Raw genomic sequence first — 17,625 nt, 5'->3', positions numbered from 1 at the left:
AGAGCAGGGGAGCAGAATCCCTTCCCTCGCCCTGCTGGCCAATGCTGCGTTTGATGCAGTTCAGGATGTGTTTGGCATTCTGGGCTGCACGTTCCTGGGTCGTGTTGAGCTTCTCATCAACCAACACCTCTGACTCTCTCTCCTCAGAGCTGCTCTCAATCCATTCTCTGCATTGGTACCAAGGTTTGTCCCAGCCCAGGTGCAGGGCCTTGTTCTTGGCCTTGTTGAAATTCATGAGGTTCACATGGATACACTTCTCAGTACATAAAGGTCCCTGTGGCTGCTGTCCCTTCCCTCCAGCATGTCAGTCCCACCACAGAGCTTGGTGTAGTGGGCAGACTTGCTGAGGGTGCTCTCCATCCCACTGTCCATGTCACCCACCAGGATGCTGAACCCAATATTGACCCCTAAGGAGCTCCAGTTGTCACTGCTCTCCCTGTGGACATCGAGCTGTTGACCACAACTGTTTGAGTGCAACTCTCTGGCCAGCTGTTTATCCACTGAGTGGCCATCTCTCAAATCCATGTCTCTCTGATTTAAAAACAAGGACTTAAAGATGGTGTCAAATGTTTTGCATAAGTCCAGGCACATGAGGTCAGTTGCTCTTCCCTTATCCACCAACACTTTAACCCCATTGTCAAAAGCCAACAGATTTGCCAGGAGTGGTTTGGCCTTAGTGAAGTTGTGTTAGCTCTTACACATTACCTCCTTATTTTCCATGTGCCTTCTCACAGTTTCCAGGAGCAGCTGCACCATGATCTTGCGAAGGCACCAAGGTGAGATGGCCCTGTGTCTTCTCTTTTTCTCTTTTTGAAAATAAGGAGTTTATTTTCCCTTTTCAGGTTGGTGGGAACTTCAGTGGACTGCCACAATTCCCAAATATAATGGATAGTGGCTTAGCCACTCCTTCTGCCAGTTCCCTCAGGACCTGTGGATGCACTGCATCAGGTCCTGTGGACCTGTGCACCTTCAGGTTCCCGAGATGATCTTGAACCTGATCTTCCTCGGTGGAAGTTCCTCAGTTCTTCATTCTCCCAGTCCCCTCCTTCGCCTTCTGGGACTCAGATGGAGAACTTGTCACTGAAGACTGAGGGAAAAACATCACTGAGTATCTCAGCCTTCTCATTGTTTGCGGTAATAACCAGGTCTCCCTCATTCTTCTACAGAGGACTCATATTTTCCCTTATCTTCCTATTATCACTGGTGTACCTATAGAACCTTTTCTTGTTACCCTTGACATCCCTGACCAGTTTTAATTCTTTGAGGCTTTAGCTTTCCTAACCCAGTCCATGGCAGCTCAGACAATTTTTCTGTATTCCCCCATGGCTACCAGTCCTTGCTTGCACCCTCTGCAGGCTTCCTCTTTTTTGCTTGAGTTTGTCCAAGAGCTCCTTGTACATCCATGCAGGCCTCCCAGTGTTTTTGCCTGACTAGTTCTTTGTTGGGATGTATTGCTTATGAACTTGGAGGAGGTGATCCTTGAATATTAACTAACTTTCTTGTGTAGCTGTTCCCTCAGGCTTTATCCCATGGTACCTTCACCAAGCAGATTCCTGAAGATGCCAAAAGTCTGCTTGTGAAACCCAGTGTAGTGAGCTTGCTTGTGCACCCTCTCTGCAATGAGTAGGAGGGCTCTGTAGACCCAGTGTGTCTGTTGCTAATCAATATATTGAGACTGCTGAGTGTTTAGAATAAAAGGCAAAAGCAAGAGAAAATTTAAAAACAAATGTGAAAGAAAGGAAGTGCTTAAAAAGTCATGGGGAAGTGCACGAAGGGAAAAATGATGTGGACAGAGCTGTGGCAGAGTTCTGGTTTAAAAATTATCTAGAAAGAATTAAGGGCTTGATTTCAACATAGCTAGATACAGTTGACGTGCCAGAAGGAAGAAAGTCTAGCAGCAGAACATCAGAAAAGATCTGGTCATTCTTTTTTAGTTGTTGGTGTGTTATGAAGATAAATTTGTATTAAATCTTGAATGCGAAGAAAATGTTTCTTCTATTTAATGTCTGTTAGTTTTTCTCACTTCTTCTGGAACTGCAGAAGATAATGCTTTCCAAGGGTAAAAATATATTCTGCTGATTTCTGTTATTCTGTCACTAGTGTCTTAATTTAAAATGCATGGTTTTATTTTTCTGAGGGAATGTCCTTGTTTAGCCAGGAAAAGTAGCCTGTTGTAAGCATTACATAATTGTATTGAGTACCTCTCCAAGGATTCTTTAAAAAGGAAAAAAAAGTCACTGTTCACTCACAGTAAAATGTGTCTTTAATTGAGAACAGTGGCATGCTACTGTTTATAGAGTGCTTTCCTAGCAAAGCTCTGCTTCTGAAATCTGCATTTACAGTTGCCTGTTTGTGTGGCCCTGTGAATAGTTTAGAGCATCAGACCCTTTCTGAAGCTCCTCTTCAGTTTAGAAAATAGGACAGATGTGTCCAAGGGAAAATGGCCTCTTGCAGCAACTTGTAGCCTTAGGCTTTTCATTGGTGACCAACTAAGTGTGTCAAATTGAAGTTTATTTAGGCAGAAGTGTAGTGGAAGCCAAGAGTTGAGCTCAAATCAATTTGTTGCCTTTAACGAGGGTGGGGTACATTTTTAGTCAGAGCTGATATTTTCTCAGCGTCAGTAAAAGCAGCAGTTCAGGCTTTTCCTGCACTGTAGAAGTTGTCTCAGATCTGCCAAACTAGTAGTGCTGGATTCTGCAGCTGCCCCACAAATTAAATTTCTGCAAACTGAACTGTGAGTCTTGTGCCTCGAGCAGTTGCAGTATTGGACTTGGCTGGTTTCGGTAAGACAGGTTATTAGAATAGCCTTGTGTTTTAAACCATGTGAAAATTCATTAGGGAGCTTGATCTGCTTTGTATCTTCTTAATATATGGGCTTGTCTATTATTCATGCTGCAGCACAGTGGATTTTTTTTTGTTTTGTTTGCAGGGTTTTTGATTTTTGTGTGTGTATGTTTAAGGTTGTTACTATTAGACTTGTTAATTTTTGTCTTGCTTCTTTCCATTTACAGTATTTATTTTTCCAATTTGTCCATAAAACATATAAAAGCCCTTGGAATTTGGAATAAGAAAACATTGTAAAACATTGTTTTATCTTGCTTGGTTAGAGCAAGATATTTGTATGGGTAGAGCCCTCCTGGAGTCAAAACTTCACATTTAAATGTTTAAATAAATAAAAATAAAAACAAACTTAAAAGTCAAACTAATTTATGACTAAGTACAAGTCTTTTCATTTCTAACTGTTGATGCTTGTTAGTCTTATGCCAGTTCTTTTAACATTTGGAGCTCTTTGTCTTCTCTTGTCAAATCAAGTCACAGAAAGTCAGATACTTTTCCTATTTTTTCAGTATTTGGTATAATGAGGTTGGAATTGAAGAATATACCCAGGATACGTAATATCTGTTCTCTTTCTGGGCTACTGATGCTGATTTCTAAAGTAGAGGTGCAGCAGTGAACTAGAACCAGCTGTCCTAAAGTTGCCCAGAGAGTGCTCTGTCCTGTTAATACCTTGCATTTTCAGAAATCTTGTAGTGGGGTTGATGTTTTTCAGACATGGTCTTTGCTTGAAAAACAATCAGTCTCAGGGTTTTTAAAAAATTCTTTGGGTTTGTGGTTTGTTGGTTTGGAGTTTTTTAGCTTTTTTCAGGTTTGTTTTGTTTTAATAAACTGGGGCTATGCTGAGACAGCTATTTCTGTGTTTAAAAGCAGGAGAATTTCCAATAATTTTCATTCCTCATCTACTGTGATAAAACTTTAAGAACCTAAATGTCATCTTGGTTGCACTAAATACTATTTAAATGCATAATAAAAATATTCTTTACTAGAAAAATATCTGGGTCCAAATATGATAGTAGGATGGAAGAAAATGATGTGAGTATGGTTTGCTATGATTGATACAACTGGGTAGCCAAGACACATTTTTTGAGGCATCATGGCAAAAGCAAATATCAGCTCTAAAACTGGTTTTATAGAAGCTTTTTGTAAAAAAAAATCTCAGAGAAAGTGCTTTTGATGGAAATTCATTTGGACCCTTTGAGTAGAGTTGTAGTGAATTGTATTTTGTTAAAGAGAGTTGTGTTACCATTGTGTCTGCACATACAAATGATGTAAAGTGTGCCTTCTCCTTACAGAGTAGTTTGGACTCTTAGTAATGAATTAATTCCAGTTTATACTTGTAGCCTTTAAATCAATCACAACATGAAAATGTTGTGTTTCTACTGGGAAAAAATACCCACTTCAGGTGGTACTGGACATGAGTTGCTCCCAGTGCTGGCAGAACACAGGATTTGCTCTGCCCTGGTGTCATGTGCTGCTCTTGTATGTACATGGCAGCACAGAACAGCTGTTCCATGGAGGAAACTCATCAGTGGCATTTGGGGAATAATCCCCTGCCCCCAAGGCCCTTACTTGCTAAAGGAACTTATTCTCTGAATGTGAGTTATTTGTAAGACTTCAGTGTTTGTCTTCATTGCTGTAGTTGGGTGTTGCTGTTAAATCTGTGATTCTGCTGTGGAACTTGGGTGTTTTCAGTCCTAAACTGGACTTTCCTGCTGTCTTTGGTACCAAGTTTCCTAGAGTAGTGACAGCTAAGAAAGATATCTTCTACTGCTTTTGAATCTGCTGTTCAATCACTTTGTAGTTTCTCTGTTTCTTTAGGGATGTTAGGTATGATTTCTCACTTAGATTTTTTTATGGTGTCTTTGAATCTATACAAGCCAAGAAGTAGTTTGACATAAAAGCTCAGTGCTTGGCAAATGTTAAGTTATCCCCCATAAACCCTGGTTAGATTAAAAATGCTTGTCTTTGTATTAAGATAGCTGGGTCTTCTTCATTTTCAAATGTACACTGGCTACAGGCTTGTGAGAGTTTGAACAAGGGCCTTATGTCTGAGTTATTGACTTAAGTAAATAAGCATAATTCAACTTTTTTTTTTTTTTTGTACCAGCTTGTGAGTGGCTTAGATGATACAAGATTTCATCATTGTTGTGCTAAAGTGCATTTAACTGGTTTGAAAGTTAGCCCCAGCCAGAATGACTGCATTATTGGCATTTTGCTTAGTGTGCAAGAGGCTCCAGAAGCTTTAAGTTTTGTTTTCTGAAGTTTCTTTAGATGTGAAGGTCTGTATCTTTGTTCCTAAAATGCCTGTGTAATGTAGCTCACTATGAAATAGATACACATAGGTATCTTCTTAAAGAAATGATGGGGGGAAAATAAAATGACATTCTGAAGGGCTGGTGCTTATTTGTCAGAATATAGCCAGCTAGGATGTTTTTCTTCTGAATGAAAAGTAATCTTTTTTACTGCTAAGAATCAGTTGTAAATGCAGTTTCCAAAACAACCTGATTTTGAAAATAATTATTAGGCTAATTGGTCATTAAATTTTGAAGCTCTATAATCAGGCTTAATGTGGATGGCCTCACAACCCTAATTACTTAATAGTGTGCTTGAATGGCTTTATTAATGTAGGTTCAATTACTGCTGTTGGTATTTTGAGACATGCCAACATTACCTGTCAAACAGCACATAGTGCAGCATTTCATTTAACAAAAATCTTCATATGTAAGCAATATTAATAGGAATGCTAATATTTGCTTTTCTCCAGCTGCATTTTCTTCCCTTCCTCATCTTCATGTTCCAGGATTTTCCATACCTCATCTCCCACCTCGTGCTTTGCTAAGAATTTTCTCCTGAGCTTGATGTAAACTTCTTTTGCCTCTCCATGCATCTGATGAGTGACTGATGGTGACTTTACCCTCCCTCATTAGTCCATGTTCCACTCCTTGCTCTGCCAGTCAGCAATGAAATCCATTTCTGGTTAGTAGGAGAAAAGAGCCTGACTACTGAAGCAGCACATGCATCAGCCTTTCTCCTGGACTCCTAAGCTAAAAGGGATGGGCTCTGGCTGCAGTGTATTTCCACTTGTCTAGCTTTTATTTTATCTTCAAAAGAGGTAGGAAAGTCAGAGGGAAGGATGAAATGGAAAATGGTAGAAATCAAAAGGGAAAATACCTGTGTTTGTGGAAGGAAAAAAAGAGGGAAATGGAGGGTTACCTTTAGGGAAAGAAGAGGATAGATAAAGCTGTGTCAGGGGATGTTTAGGTTGGATATTAAGAAAAGGTTCTCCACCCAGAGGGTGGTTGGACACTGGAACAGGTTCCCCAGGGAAGTGGTCACAGCACCAGCCTGACAGAGTTCAAGAAGCATTTGGACAATGTTCTCAGGCAGATGGTGTGACTCTTGGGGTGGCCCTCTGCAGGGCCTTTGATGATCCTTCTGTGTCCCTTCTGGGTCCCTTCCAGCTCAGGATATTCTGTGATTCCATGAAATATTCTTTTATTAAATGGAAGTGTTAAGGCAAAGCCATGCACTTACACCCTTCCCTGTTGTTCACAACTCTTAAGAACAAAGGGCAATATTGTTAATATTCAGGTGTACTTAAAACATCCATAAAAATTGTCAGTTAAAGCAGCTCTAACATCATCAGTGGTTGTTCTTCATATACAATTTTACAACACAAAAACCTTACAACTCTTCACAAGTGTAGTGGAAATTCACTGCTGCTTTATTTCAGAATGGTCATAGTGGGATAATGAAAGCACCGCAGACTTTTTTTAAAATACTGTATGTTGCTGCAGAATAAAGCATTGTGAAATAAATCTAGTTGTGGGGTGGCTCTGAGTAATGACTTGATTTATAAATAGCTGTTCTGAAGCAATTAGTTGGTATTACACTGTGCAGTTCTAAAATAATCCCTTTATAATTTCCAGTATGCAGCTGGTGGTGGTGCTTCACTTCCTTATAGCTGAAGTGGAAGAGAGAGTGAACTGAAGCCTCAGCAGGGCTGAAATAAACATTAGACATTTATATATCCAAGCTGAGTGTATGTTCTAGGAGTAGCCAGGTGAGCATGCTGGCACTTTACATGAGAGATGGTGTCAGATTTTGGGGGAAATGGTTTTTTTTCATGGATGAAGAAGAAATAGTTAATTACCTCTATGATTTTAGAGTCAGTTTAGGATGTTGATTAGAATGGTCATTTGTGAAATAGCTAAAACAGAGGATTTGTTAATGCAGAAAAAAGTCTGCCCAGGTTCTGTAGATGCTGATTTGAACACATTGATGGTTTTGTGTGATCTGGAAATTAAGAGAGGTAGAACTGTGTCATTTAATCTGGAAACTTCTTTTCCAAATTGTTTAATGAACAGAAGAAATGGAAGCTATTTTCACTGTCTTCTGTCATTTTCTTAATTTTGCTTGATTCCTAAAACTCAGTTCAGTGTAATTCTGTATCTAGACAATACACTAGATATGACAGAATGAAATAAAATGCTAATGAGTAAGGAAATCTAGTATTTTATATTAATATTTCTTTTCAGAGGTTTTGTTTTAACAAATTGCAGGCTTTCTTTTTAGTAGATTGCTACTTTAAGGAATAGATATATTTTGTACTTTCAAGAGGTAGTTTTAAAAGATCATTTAAAAATACTTCTCTGCTGAACAGAAAAATACTGTTCCAGCAAATGTTATGTAGAACCTAGCTGTACAGAGAGATTTTTCCAGACTGCCTAAAATAGAAACTTGACGTGAAGCAAAATTCTCCTCCTGGTTTGTTTATACTGTGTGAAAGTATAAAGCCTGGTCCTTGACTATATTGTACAGTGCAAAAAAACACAGAATGCAGGCGTATTCCCCAGCTAGGTGAGCTCATGCTTTACAAAGCAACTTGTACCTGCTGTGCACTGTTCACTCTGTTGACAACTGCTGGCTTTGGCAGAGGTAGAGTTAATTGTTTTCATAGTAACTAATATTGGGCCATGTTTGAATTTGTGCTGGAAACAACGTTTAAGCTGCCTTCTTCCCTGCCAACGTGAGAGGAATTCATACACCACTGCCATGGGCAGGCAGCTATTGAGCCATCCCCAGATGAAGGGGCTCTGTCACACCTGACAGTGACTTGGGAGCATAAACACCACCATTCCAAACTTCCCCCATTCCTCCTTCTTCCCTCAGCTCTATGTGATCAGCATGACACCATGGTCTGGGGTGTCCCTGTGATCAGTAGGGATCAGCTGTCCTGGCTGCATGTCACTTTGTGTGTCTGCTGCTGATTGCTGGTGAGGTGGGGTGAAAGGCAGAAGAGGCCCTGGCTCTGTGTAAGTGTTGCTCAGCAATAACTAAAACATCCCTTATCAACCCTCTTTCCTGCAAAAATCAAAAACATGGCCCCATACCAGCTACCATGAAGAAAATTAACGCTGGCCAAAACTAACACAATGACCAAGCTGTCAATTTGGTTTTAAACAACAGGGAGGTTTAAACTGAAATGGCAGACACTGTTATGCCTTGAAGCCTCCTGGAATCCCTGCTTGGAGCTGCCACCTGTTCAAGCCAAAGACAAAGCTGAGGAATAGATGAAGGGAATAAGAAAGCACTCTGACTTCAGTGGATTTTTTTTTGGCATTGTTGCCTGAGTCTTAAGGAAACATAATGCAAAAAAAAGCTCTACTGTAACTGCATCAGACTGCAAGATTAGGCTCTATTCAGTACACACTGGAACATATGCCTCAGCCTTTGGAAGAATTGAGCTCTTATCTAAATTGGTAAGCTTAAGGTTCAGGTTCTTGCATAGCAGCAGTAATTCCCCAGAACTGCACAAACGCCTTTTGATGGCGAATTACGGTGTTGTGTTACACAGCCAGTTCCCTACACAGCCCTCCTTGTTTGCTGCTTTGAATCAACCTTACAAAGATCCCAGAGCCGGGTACTTAAAAGTTAGGGAATGTAAGAACTAAGGTGACTTTACAGTTCTAATTCACTCCTGGGTATGAATGTTTCAAATCTTTAATTGCATCGTCTCATCTGCCCGTGTTCTTCACAAAGCCAGAGCTGACTTGGTAGCTCAGGAAGCAAGGGGCTCACTTTACATCTGCAGGTCATTAGTATTGTTAGGCAGATGACATAAGTGCTGCATAATAGATGAGCCCTGTTCTGAAGGAAAAGGATCTCATGGTTTTGGTACATCCTGCACTCTTGCTGGAGTGCTTCATAAAGAAATGTATAAATCCTGTTTCACAGCAAACCTCATCAATTTAGGGAAAGGGAGTGTTGCCACTGCTTTATCAGTGTGTGGGCAAACTTTGAAGGTGTCAAAGAGGTATGGAAACAGTCTCCCCATTTTGATTGCCTGGTGTCCAAAGTGTGTACCCAGCTCTTGATATGCTTAATACAGAGTTCTTGTTGTCTTTGATTGCAGAGCTATTTCTTCAGCATCAAGACAGAGTTCAGACGGCAATCAAATGAGTAGTGTGCAGTTACTCTGTGAAGAGCCTAGCTTGAACATTTTCCACAGTTTCCCACTAGAAGGAGGAATAAATTTGCTTTCCCAATATTTTGCTTCTTTCCCTCAGTTCTAGCACCTTCTTTTACCATTGCTTGCTTTCATCATCAGACAATTCTGCTACTTGAGGGAATTATATGATTGCACAGGGAGATCAATATTAAGTGCCAGTTCTTGCTGTTTAATTATGCTGCTGTGGTGAGGCAAAAGCTGCATCAGCTAGATCAGTTCTTTGATAGGATTTATTGTCTGGCTGCATGAACAGTAGCATTGGCATAAATGGAAGCTGCAGGTTTTGTGTCTGGGAGGGTGGGAACTGCCTGAAGCAAATTTAGAAGCCGTTTAAGAAGAACTGCTGCCGTGCATGCAGCCTCAGTCAGATTGATTTTGCTTACTCTCCATCCCCTTTAACCTGGGAAAGGTGAGTTCCTCCAGCCTTGGCTTTGGGCACTGGTTCCTATTTCTTGACCATCAAGTTCCTGTCCTCCTTGCCCAGACTGATGGTTCCTCATCTTGCTCTGTTTGCCACCTTCACCCTTTTCAGACAAATTGCTCTTGGGAGCAGTTTGCTCAGGTGTACAGCCTGTTTGCCAAGACAATCTCTTGCTCTGCTTTCAGTGTGTACTGGGCTGTTGCAAATGGAGGGTGCAAGGCTTCTTTAACTCAGCCACCTTTGAGCAGGTTGTCACACAGGTGGAAAAAAACCACATTGATGTGTCAAAGTTGGCATGTGAAAGGACTCCTTTCTCAGGCAGACTTCAAGTCCATCTTCCAGAACTGAAGAAGCCAGGCCTTGTCACATAAAAGAACCAGAATGGAATTAAATGTCGGAATAAAATAGGTGTTTTTGCCGACTTGACTCTTGAAAGCACCCAATCTACTTTGGTTGACTCCCCCCAACACCACCTCATCCTAATGAACAGTTGCACCTTCTCTTCCTTGTGTTCTAAGGACTGCTCTGGCAAATTTTTATAAGGAAGCAAAAGATGAGTTACAACAATAGGAATATTTTCTTTCTTTGCATTAGTATAATATGGAGACTCCAACTTTCAGAATTAATAATCTCATTAACTATTAGTTTGTCCTAGTTACAGGTGCATATTTTGGTCAGCTGTTACATTTAGTGTTACAAATGGAGTGTTTGATCACGAGACTAGAGTTCAGCATTTTGTTAAGGTGTGAATTTTTGTTAGATCTGCTAAAACTTGCACGTAGTTTGTATAGTGTTCTTCAGGATCTGACTTCTTCAATATGAACCTCAGGATGCCAGTATTGCTTATGGAGTTTAACCTGCACGTGTTAAAGTTTAAAAAAAAATGTTTTTCTCCTGTGTGCTCCTGATAACATTTGGGAAGAGATACAGAAGAGATTGGAAGACTTTTTAACTTTATTGTCATGAACAGCAAACCTATACGATATTGATTTGTCTGAGACTTCATTTTGTATTTTGCAACTTGTTCAGCAACTCATAAACTTTCCAGAGTATCCCTGGAAAATATCACATATCCCAGGTTGGATAGGGCTTTGAGCTACCTGTCTAGTGGAACCCCAACCCGCAGGGGTTGGAAATAGATGTTCTATAAGGTCCCTTCCAACTCTGATTTTGGTATGTTTTTCTGTAGGAAAAGTAATTTAAGTCTGTAGTGAAGGAACTGGAGCCCATAGGCATTTAATTACTTTGTGTGTCATGATGTTTTCTGTTCTCATTGTTCTCAGTGAAGAAAAGACTGCACACAGCAGGGGACTTACTTTGTCTTTGTTATGTTTTATTCAGACCTGAGTTTACACTTGTAGCCGGTGTTCAAGAAAGCCAAGTGCTGCACACACTCGCCATGTTAAATACAAATGCATGTTGCATGCTTCTGTTTAACAAAAGGTTGTATTTTTAATGAATCATGTTAATTACAAGTATTCCAAGGAAGATGGTTCAGGTTATACCATTTTTTCCTGAACAACTTTTAGGTAAAAATTCAGTAAGGCATATGTATCTATCCTGTGACACATAAATCTTATTATTTAAAATATTCTAAATCAAATTAGTATAGTTTGAGAGTAACTGATGTGATGTCTTTTTGTAAGTAATCAGTAGATCAGTGGTAACTGCATATATCAGCAAATCCTGAAAGGGCAAAGGTACTTAGTTCAGATTTTTTTTTTTTATCCCCAGGGGGAAGTTAGGCACATAATAAGGTCCTGCTTCTTAAATTGAATCTGTTTTTCTAATAGTTGGAATTGAATCTACATCTGTATTGTTTCTCTTGCTTCTTCTCTCATCCCCCAGATATATGTGCATATTCTGTGGGGATTAGGATTCATCCGGGCAGTGTGCCATTTCTTGAATTTAAAAATTTAATTAAATATTTTTTAAATAATCACCAACTTTGGTGAGACATACATCTCAAAGGTTTAGCAGAAGCAGCTGGAAAGATGCTTTCCTTTTCCATCTGACAATTATATCAGTATCCTTAAAAAGCAAAGAATGAAGAACAGCATCTGTGGTTATGGCTGGTTGTCCTGCTCAGTGGGATCTTTCCTGAGAGGCCGTGGCCCAGACTCCCCCTCAGTTCCTTTCTTCTCACAGTGGTGCCAGTTCTGGGCTGACTTTCTTTCAGCATGGAGGTTTCTGTGAAATAGGTGATGTTCATAGGGAGTTTGGACAATTCTGATGTAGCCATGATATTTTCTGAAAAATCCTTTCCTTGGGATTTTTTCTCCTGAGAAGCTGAGAGGCCTCAGGAACAAAATGTAAAAACAATGGTTATCTACTACTGTGGAATGCAACAGGTGGATCTGTGATTGGCCTCATGTGGTTGTTTCTAATTAATGGCCAATCACAGTCCAGCTGTCCGGACTGTCTCAGTCAGTCACAAGCCTCTGTTATCATTCCTTTTCTATTCTTAGCTAGCCTTCTGATGAAATCCTTTCTTCTGTTCTTTTAGTATAGTTTTAATATAATATATATCATAAAATAATAAATCAAGCCTTCTGAAACATGAAGTCAATATTCTTGTCTCTTCCCTCATCTTAAGACCCCTGTGAACACCATCACATTCTGATACTCATAATGTTTGATGGCTGGCTGTCTTACACCTCTTCTTTTCTATTACTAAGAATGTGAGATGTGACTTTTTAGTAGTTCAACAGCAGAGAGTGTACTATCTGGTTTTGTAAAAAGATGTCAAAATGAAGCTTGACAAACACACTGACATGAACGCCTGAGACCATACTTTGTATGTAGGGTACTGTAAGAAGCTTGCAGGATCTGGGAGCATGCTTGTAAACATATATTGTGCCATTTTTGGTTTTGTTTTGACCCTTACAGAGCCAACAGTGCGGGCAGAACTGATGGAGCAGGTGCCTCATATTGCCATGTTCTGTCAAGAAAACAGACCTTCAATCCCTTATGCTTTTTCCAAATACCTGCTACCGATTGTGGTGCGATACCTCGCCGACCAGAATAACCAGGTACGTTTCTGGTAGCTGGTGAAATACTGTTGTGATGCCAAATTATTTAAATTTAGCGTGGTACAAGTGTGTTACATTTTGGGATATAAGGATTTGGAATGGACATGAAATACATGGTACTATAAATTTACTTAAAATATTAAAGAAAATCTTTTAAAGAAAATGTAATTGCAATTTTTTACATCTAATGTGATCTGTCCTGATTTGGGGCCTTTTATCTGATATTGTATTCATATGGACAAAATTAGTAATTTAGACAAGCTTGCATAATTAAAATTCTGGCAAAAAGGAATGGTAGTAATGAAAAATTGAGTCCTTTGTATAATTCAGTTTTTAATACCATGATGTGCCTTCATTACCAGTTATTTGTATATCAATCCAATAAACGTTTTGGATTGAACTCATGGTTTGTTTCTCTGCATGCATAAGTTAGCTTGTCCAAAGCTTTCTTGAGGCTTCTCCAGTCATTTCAGACTAGACTAATGCTAGTTGAGACATTATTTTCAATATTTTAGGCCTCTGGAGTTTGTCACTTTTTTCCTTGCCCTTTTCAAAATTTACAGAGTTAAAAATAACTACCCAAACCAATTTTTCTTAGTAGTTGTTTTGCTAATTCATGTATAATACAACAACTCTACTTTTGTTTGATGTTCTCCTGCTAGAAGATTCAGTGATTGTTTTCATTGTGTTAACCTCTCTTGAATAGTTCATTGGGCTGTGGATCTCTGAAACAAAGAGCTCAAAGGTGTTTCCAAAATTGCTGCATTGCAGTATATGTAGTCTCTTGCTGTATGTAATGTTTTCTGTTCTGATGAAATTACTCCTTTTGGAGGTAGGGGTTAGCAAGCTATGATGTCAATAATGGGTATCTTATTTTTGCATTTTTTTTTTAAATTGGGACTAAGCAGAATTGTGTCTCAGAATTTAAAGGCATTGGAAATAAATGCAGTTTCTCCTTGCCAGCCTATTTCTTGTTAATCTCAGAAAAAGAGGATTTGTTCAGTATTAGAAATTTTGTTACTCTCCATTAATTGTGCTGCTTTTTCTTTGCACGTTTGCTTCAAACTTGCCATGACTGCTCTTTTTGACATTAAAACAAATTGTGTGTGAACCCAAGAAACACCTGCACATTGTCAACTACAGCAGGTATCCACCTCCATACTTCCCAAAACACAGGACAGCAAACAGGAAGTGCTTGCAAAAGCACTTGTGGAGCACTTGTCCTGTCACTGTGTGCAGTTAGTACTGCTGTGTGTTGGTATATAGGTTCACATTCCAAAATACAGCACACATGTATTTCAAAAAATAAAACTGTCTTGGAATTGCTTTTGTCTTTTTGTGGCAGGTCAGAAAGACAAGCCAGGCAGCGTTGTTAGTGCTGTTGGAGCAAGAACTCATTGAGAGATACGATGTGGAGACCAAAGTGTGCCCTGTGCTGATAGATCTGACAGCTCCAGACAGCAACGACGATGTGAAGACAGAAGCTGTGGCTGTAAGTAACAGCAGTGCCAAATCACACAGCCAAAAGCTTGCCTGAATGCTTGATAGTCCGATGGTGGTGGTGTGTTTCCAAGTTGCACAGCCATTACTAAAAAGAAAATGTTATATTCCCTCTCCATAACAAATCTGTAACAACTTCTGTGCCGTGTCAGTGCTGTACACTCTGGTCAAGTTAAGATTTAAATTCAAAAACTTACATATGCTATTTTAAAAAACCCCAGCTGAACAAGACAGTGCAGGGGATTAATTGTATTGACTCCTAAAGCATCTGCTGTGTTGGCTTTTTAGTTTTTTGAATGTTTGTCTGTTTATTTTATGGAAGTTTAAATTGCCTGTGTGGAAAATTTCCATCAGTTCAAAAGCTTTAATGCCTCAGTTCTTTTGCTCCTTGCTGCATGTCTATTCACTTTATTGATTTTGTGGTGTTTTATTGGACAAAGTAATAAGCATCTGAGTTGATTAACTCATGGTTGGTTGGTTGGTGGCCATTTTTTTGCATTAGACACAACCTTCGTAATTAAAATGTATGTGTTGAATTAAAATAGTTAGTAGATTAGTTAATTTATAATGGAGAAATGGCAGATGTAGGCCCTTTTGTTTCCTTTTTTTATTGCAATTTATATTGCTGCTTTCTGCTGGGTGAATTTTTTTCTGTTCTTTTTGCTTGAGAGAGACCTCATTTAATATTTTACTTTCCTACAGTGGCTGGACTGATAAACAATAAAAAGTCTCGATCACTGTTGGATTTGGCACCAAATTTCTAGTGCTTCTTGATGAAGCTTACAACTACATAAGGGAATAAAGTATAAGCAGATTAGTTTTATCTGTCTTCATGGTTTTGAAGGTATTGAAACTTGACAGAAATTTCTGTACCTCATCAACCCCCTAGAGGTTAGAAAAGCCATCATTTGTTATTATAGAGGAATGAATGTAAGTAGTTCTACTGACGTGATAGGGAATGGCAAATGTAAAATTGTTTTTGCTTTTTAAAGCTTTTTTAAGTTTCAGTACAAATTAGAATGAAAGAGCAGTTAGAGGGGAAGTGGGTTTTTTTTTGATGTGATACATTTCTTTGGGAATTTTATGTTTGGGAGTTGCATGTATGCTGTGTGGTGTTGTATTTAATTTTAAACCATACAGGACTCAGAAGTCTCTTAAGCATATTAATTGTCAATAATTTTCTGTTAATTGTACATATATACATTTTGTATTGAAGTAGTAAAAGAATCATGTACTTTTTTTTTAAGATCTGTTGGGTAACATAGGAGAATAATTTCTAAGAGTCTAATTATCTTTGTTAGCTAGGAATTTTATTCAGTTTATTGGAGGATCAATGTTATCTTCTACACCTCTGTTGTGTCATGACAAAGAAATGGGAAACAGTTCTTTGCAAAAGTGGCCAAACCTTTTCAATTCAAATGGCATTTTGTTTTCAATATTTTTCACAGTTTTTAGTAAAGTTATGTTCATCAGAATAGAGAGTAGAAGTAAAAAGCCTCTGCTGACACAGAATGGTGGGTTATGCAAGCATCACTGATTAAATGTCTGTCTTGCCATTAGATTATGTGCAAAATGGCCTCCATGGTTGGGAAGGACATCACGGAAAGACTTGTGCTTCCCAGGTTCTGCGAGATGTGCTGTGACTGCAGGATGTTTCATGTTCGTAAGGTATGAATTATGAGCATCTGGTCTGGATTATCTGTGAAAAAATGTGTCATGTGCTTGGAACTTGCATGTGACTAAGAAACTTCCCTGGTAGATCTCATTTGTGACATGTGTAAGTGAAAGCTGTGGGGGTTTTTGTATCTCGCATTTCCACAAATTTTAATGTTTGACACTGAGATTTTTTTCCAGAATCAGTACCCTTATTACTAGAAACAAAGAAAGAATCTGCTTGTCCTTATGCTATAGGTGGCTGCAGTGTGGTTGGGCATTTGTCCTTATGGTTGTGTTGGTAGCCAGGAAAACATGGAGCAACTGTGGCTGATGCTGCATCAGCCACCTGAGCTCATATCTCTGTGCATAGATGGAATTCAAGATGCTCATCTTCATCAAAGATGAAGTAAACCAGTATTCCATCATGATGTTTAGGTGTGGAGTTATAAGCTATCCAGTGGCAGTGTTTTCTCATCCTGCCACTGGATAGCTTATTTCCCTTTATAGCTGCATGTGTTTTTTAATTTGACAGCACCTCAAATACATTTTATCCTCTTTTATTTTAAGTTCTGGGGTTCTTCTGTGATTAAAAAAGACTGACTAATTTTTAAGAAAATAAAATTATTTGTCTTTTAAAAAACGTAGAAAATGATGGAATGGGAAAGTAGCTCATAATGAGTTTGCACCAAAACATATTTTTCTGATTTTAAAAGTTGTTGATTTTTTTTCCCCTTGGATTTTGCTGTATTAAAGCCGTGGTCTTAGTCTTTATGTCTTCCATTCTGTCTGCAAGGTATGTGCAGCCAATTTTGGAGATATCTGCAGTGTGGTTGGACAGCAAGCCACTGAAGAAATGCTGGTAAGCCATTTCTTAAAGGGTTTTTCTTCTTAATACAATTCAGGAGTGGAGCCAGACAAGCTACAGAAGAAGGGCAGTTCATGAGAGATTGCAGACACAGGGGAGTGTGGCAGGGGGAATAAAGTGCTGGGAGTGCTGAGGCTTATGTATTGATTTAATCTCTTCAAGTCAGTTTTCCTGCCTCTGGAAAGGAGGGAAAGAGAAAGTAAAGTAAAGGATATAAGTGAATCTCAGAAATAACAAATGAAATAAAGGGAAGAGAGAGAAATTCAAAATGGAAGAGCAGGGAACTGGATGGAGTGGTGAGAACAGGATCCTTAACTGTGCACGCTTTCCCATGGTGGGTCTGGAGAGCTAGGGGATGTTGATAGATTTGGAGATGTGACAAGGCTAGGGAGGTGAAATTATCTTGGCAGGCTCTGGAGTTCTGAAAGCTCTTCAAGCATTCTCCTCTTGGGAATGTGGACAGTGAGCTTGTTGAGGGCCAGCAGAGGCTGATGAATCAATGCCCTGAATTAGCAAGGGACTTACATGGACAGAGTGTAAATGCAGGCGTGACTTCAGCCAGAGACTCTGCAACTTTTTGCAGTTGTGGTGTTGGGACAGGTAGGCCTGTTTTGGATCTCAGGTCATTTCTTATACTCTTAAAGCATTTGCTGCATTTTTCTCTAGCTATTGAGTGATTCAAGTCATTTGGTAGTGAAGTTTAGTTGTGTGGATTTGCATCCCATATGCTTCCTGATTTGGGATGTAAATTGATTTCTCTCACACAACTGCCTTTTTAGTGATTAGCGTAATGAATTTGGAT

General features: G+C 39.2%; 1 protein-coding gene across 4 annotated transcripts in view; it reads left to right on the top strand.

Moving 5' to 3' along the window:
• The window catches only part of PPP4R1 (protein phosphatase 4 regulatory subunit 1), a 62,847-nt gene that overhangs the window by 20,927 nt on the left and 24,295 nt on the right, over positions 1 to 17,625 (top strand). For all 4 annotated transcript variants that reach the window (XM_054284684.1, XM_054284682.1, XM_054284685.1 and 1 more), the window contains 4 exons: positions 12,660 to 12,802; positions 14,148 to 14,294; positions 15,863 to 15,970; positions 16,752 to 16,817. In XM_054284684.1, the coding sequence (XP_054140659.1) occupies positions 12,660 to 12,802; positions 14,148 to 14,294; positions 15,863 to 15,970; positions 16,752 to 16,817 (464 nt within the window). The remainder of the gene's footprint in view (positions 1 to 12,659; positions 12,803 to 14,147; positions 14,295 to 15,862; positions 15,971 to 16,751; positions 16,818 to 17,625) is intronic.

The sequence above is a fragment of the Melozone crissalis genome, unplaced genomic scaffold, assembly GCF_028551555.1.
Source record: "Melozone crissalis strain CALT ecotype California unplaced genomic scaffold, PUWL_Pcris_2 ptg000042l_1, whole genome shotgun sequence".
Taxonomy (NCBI): Eukaryota; Metazoa; Chordata; class Aves; order Passeriformes; family Passerellidae; genus Melozone; species Melozone crissalis.
This window is presented reverse-complemented; position numbering and strand designations above follow the sequence as displayed.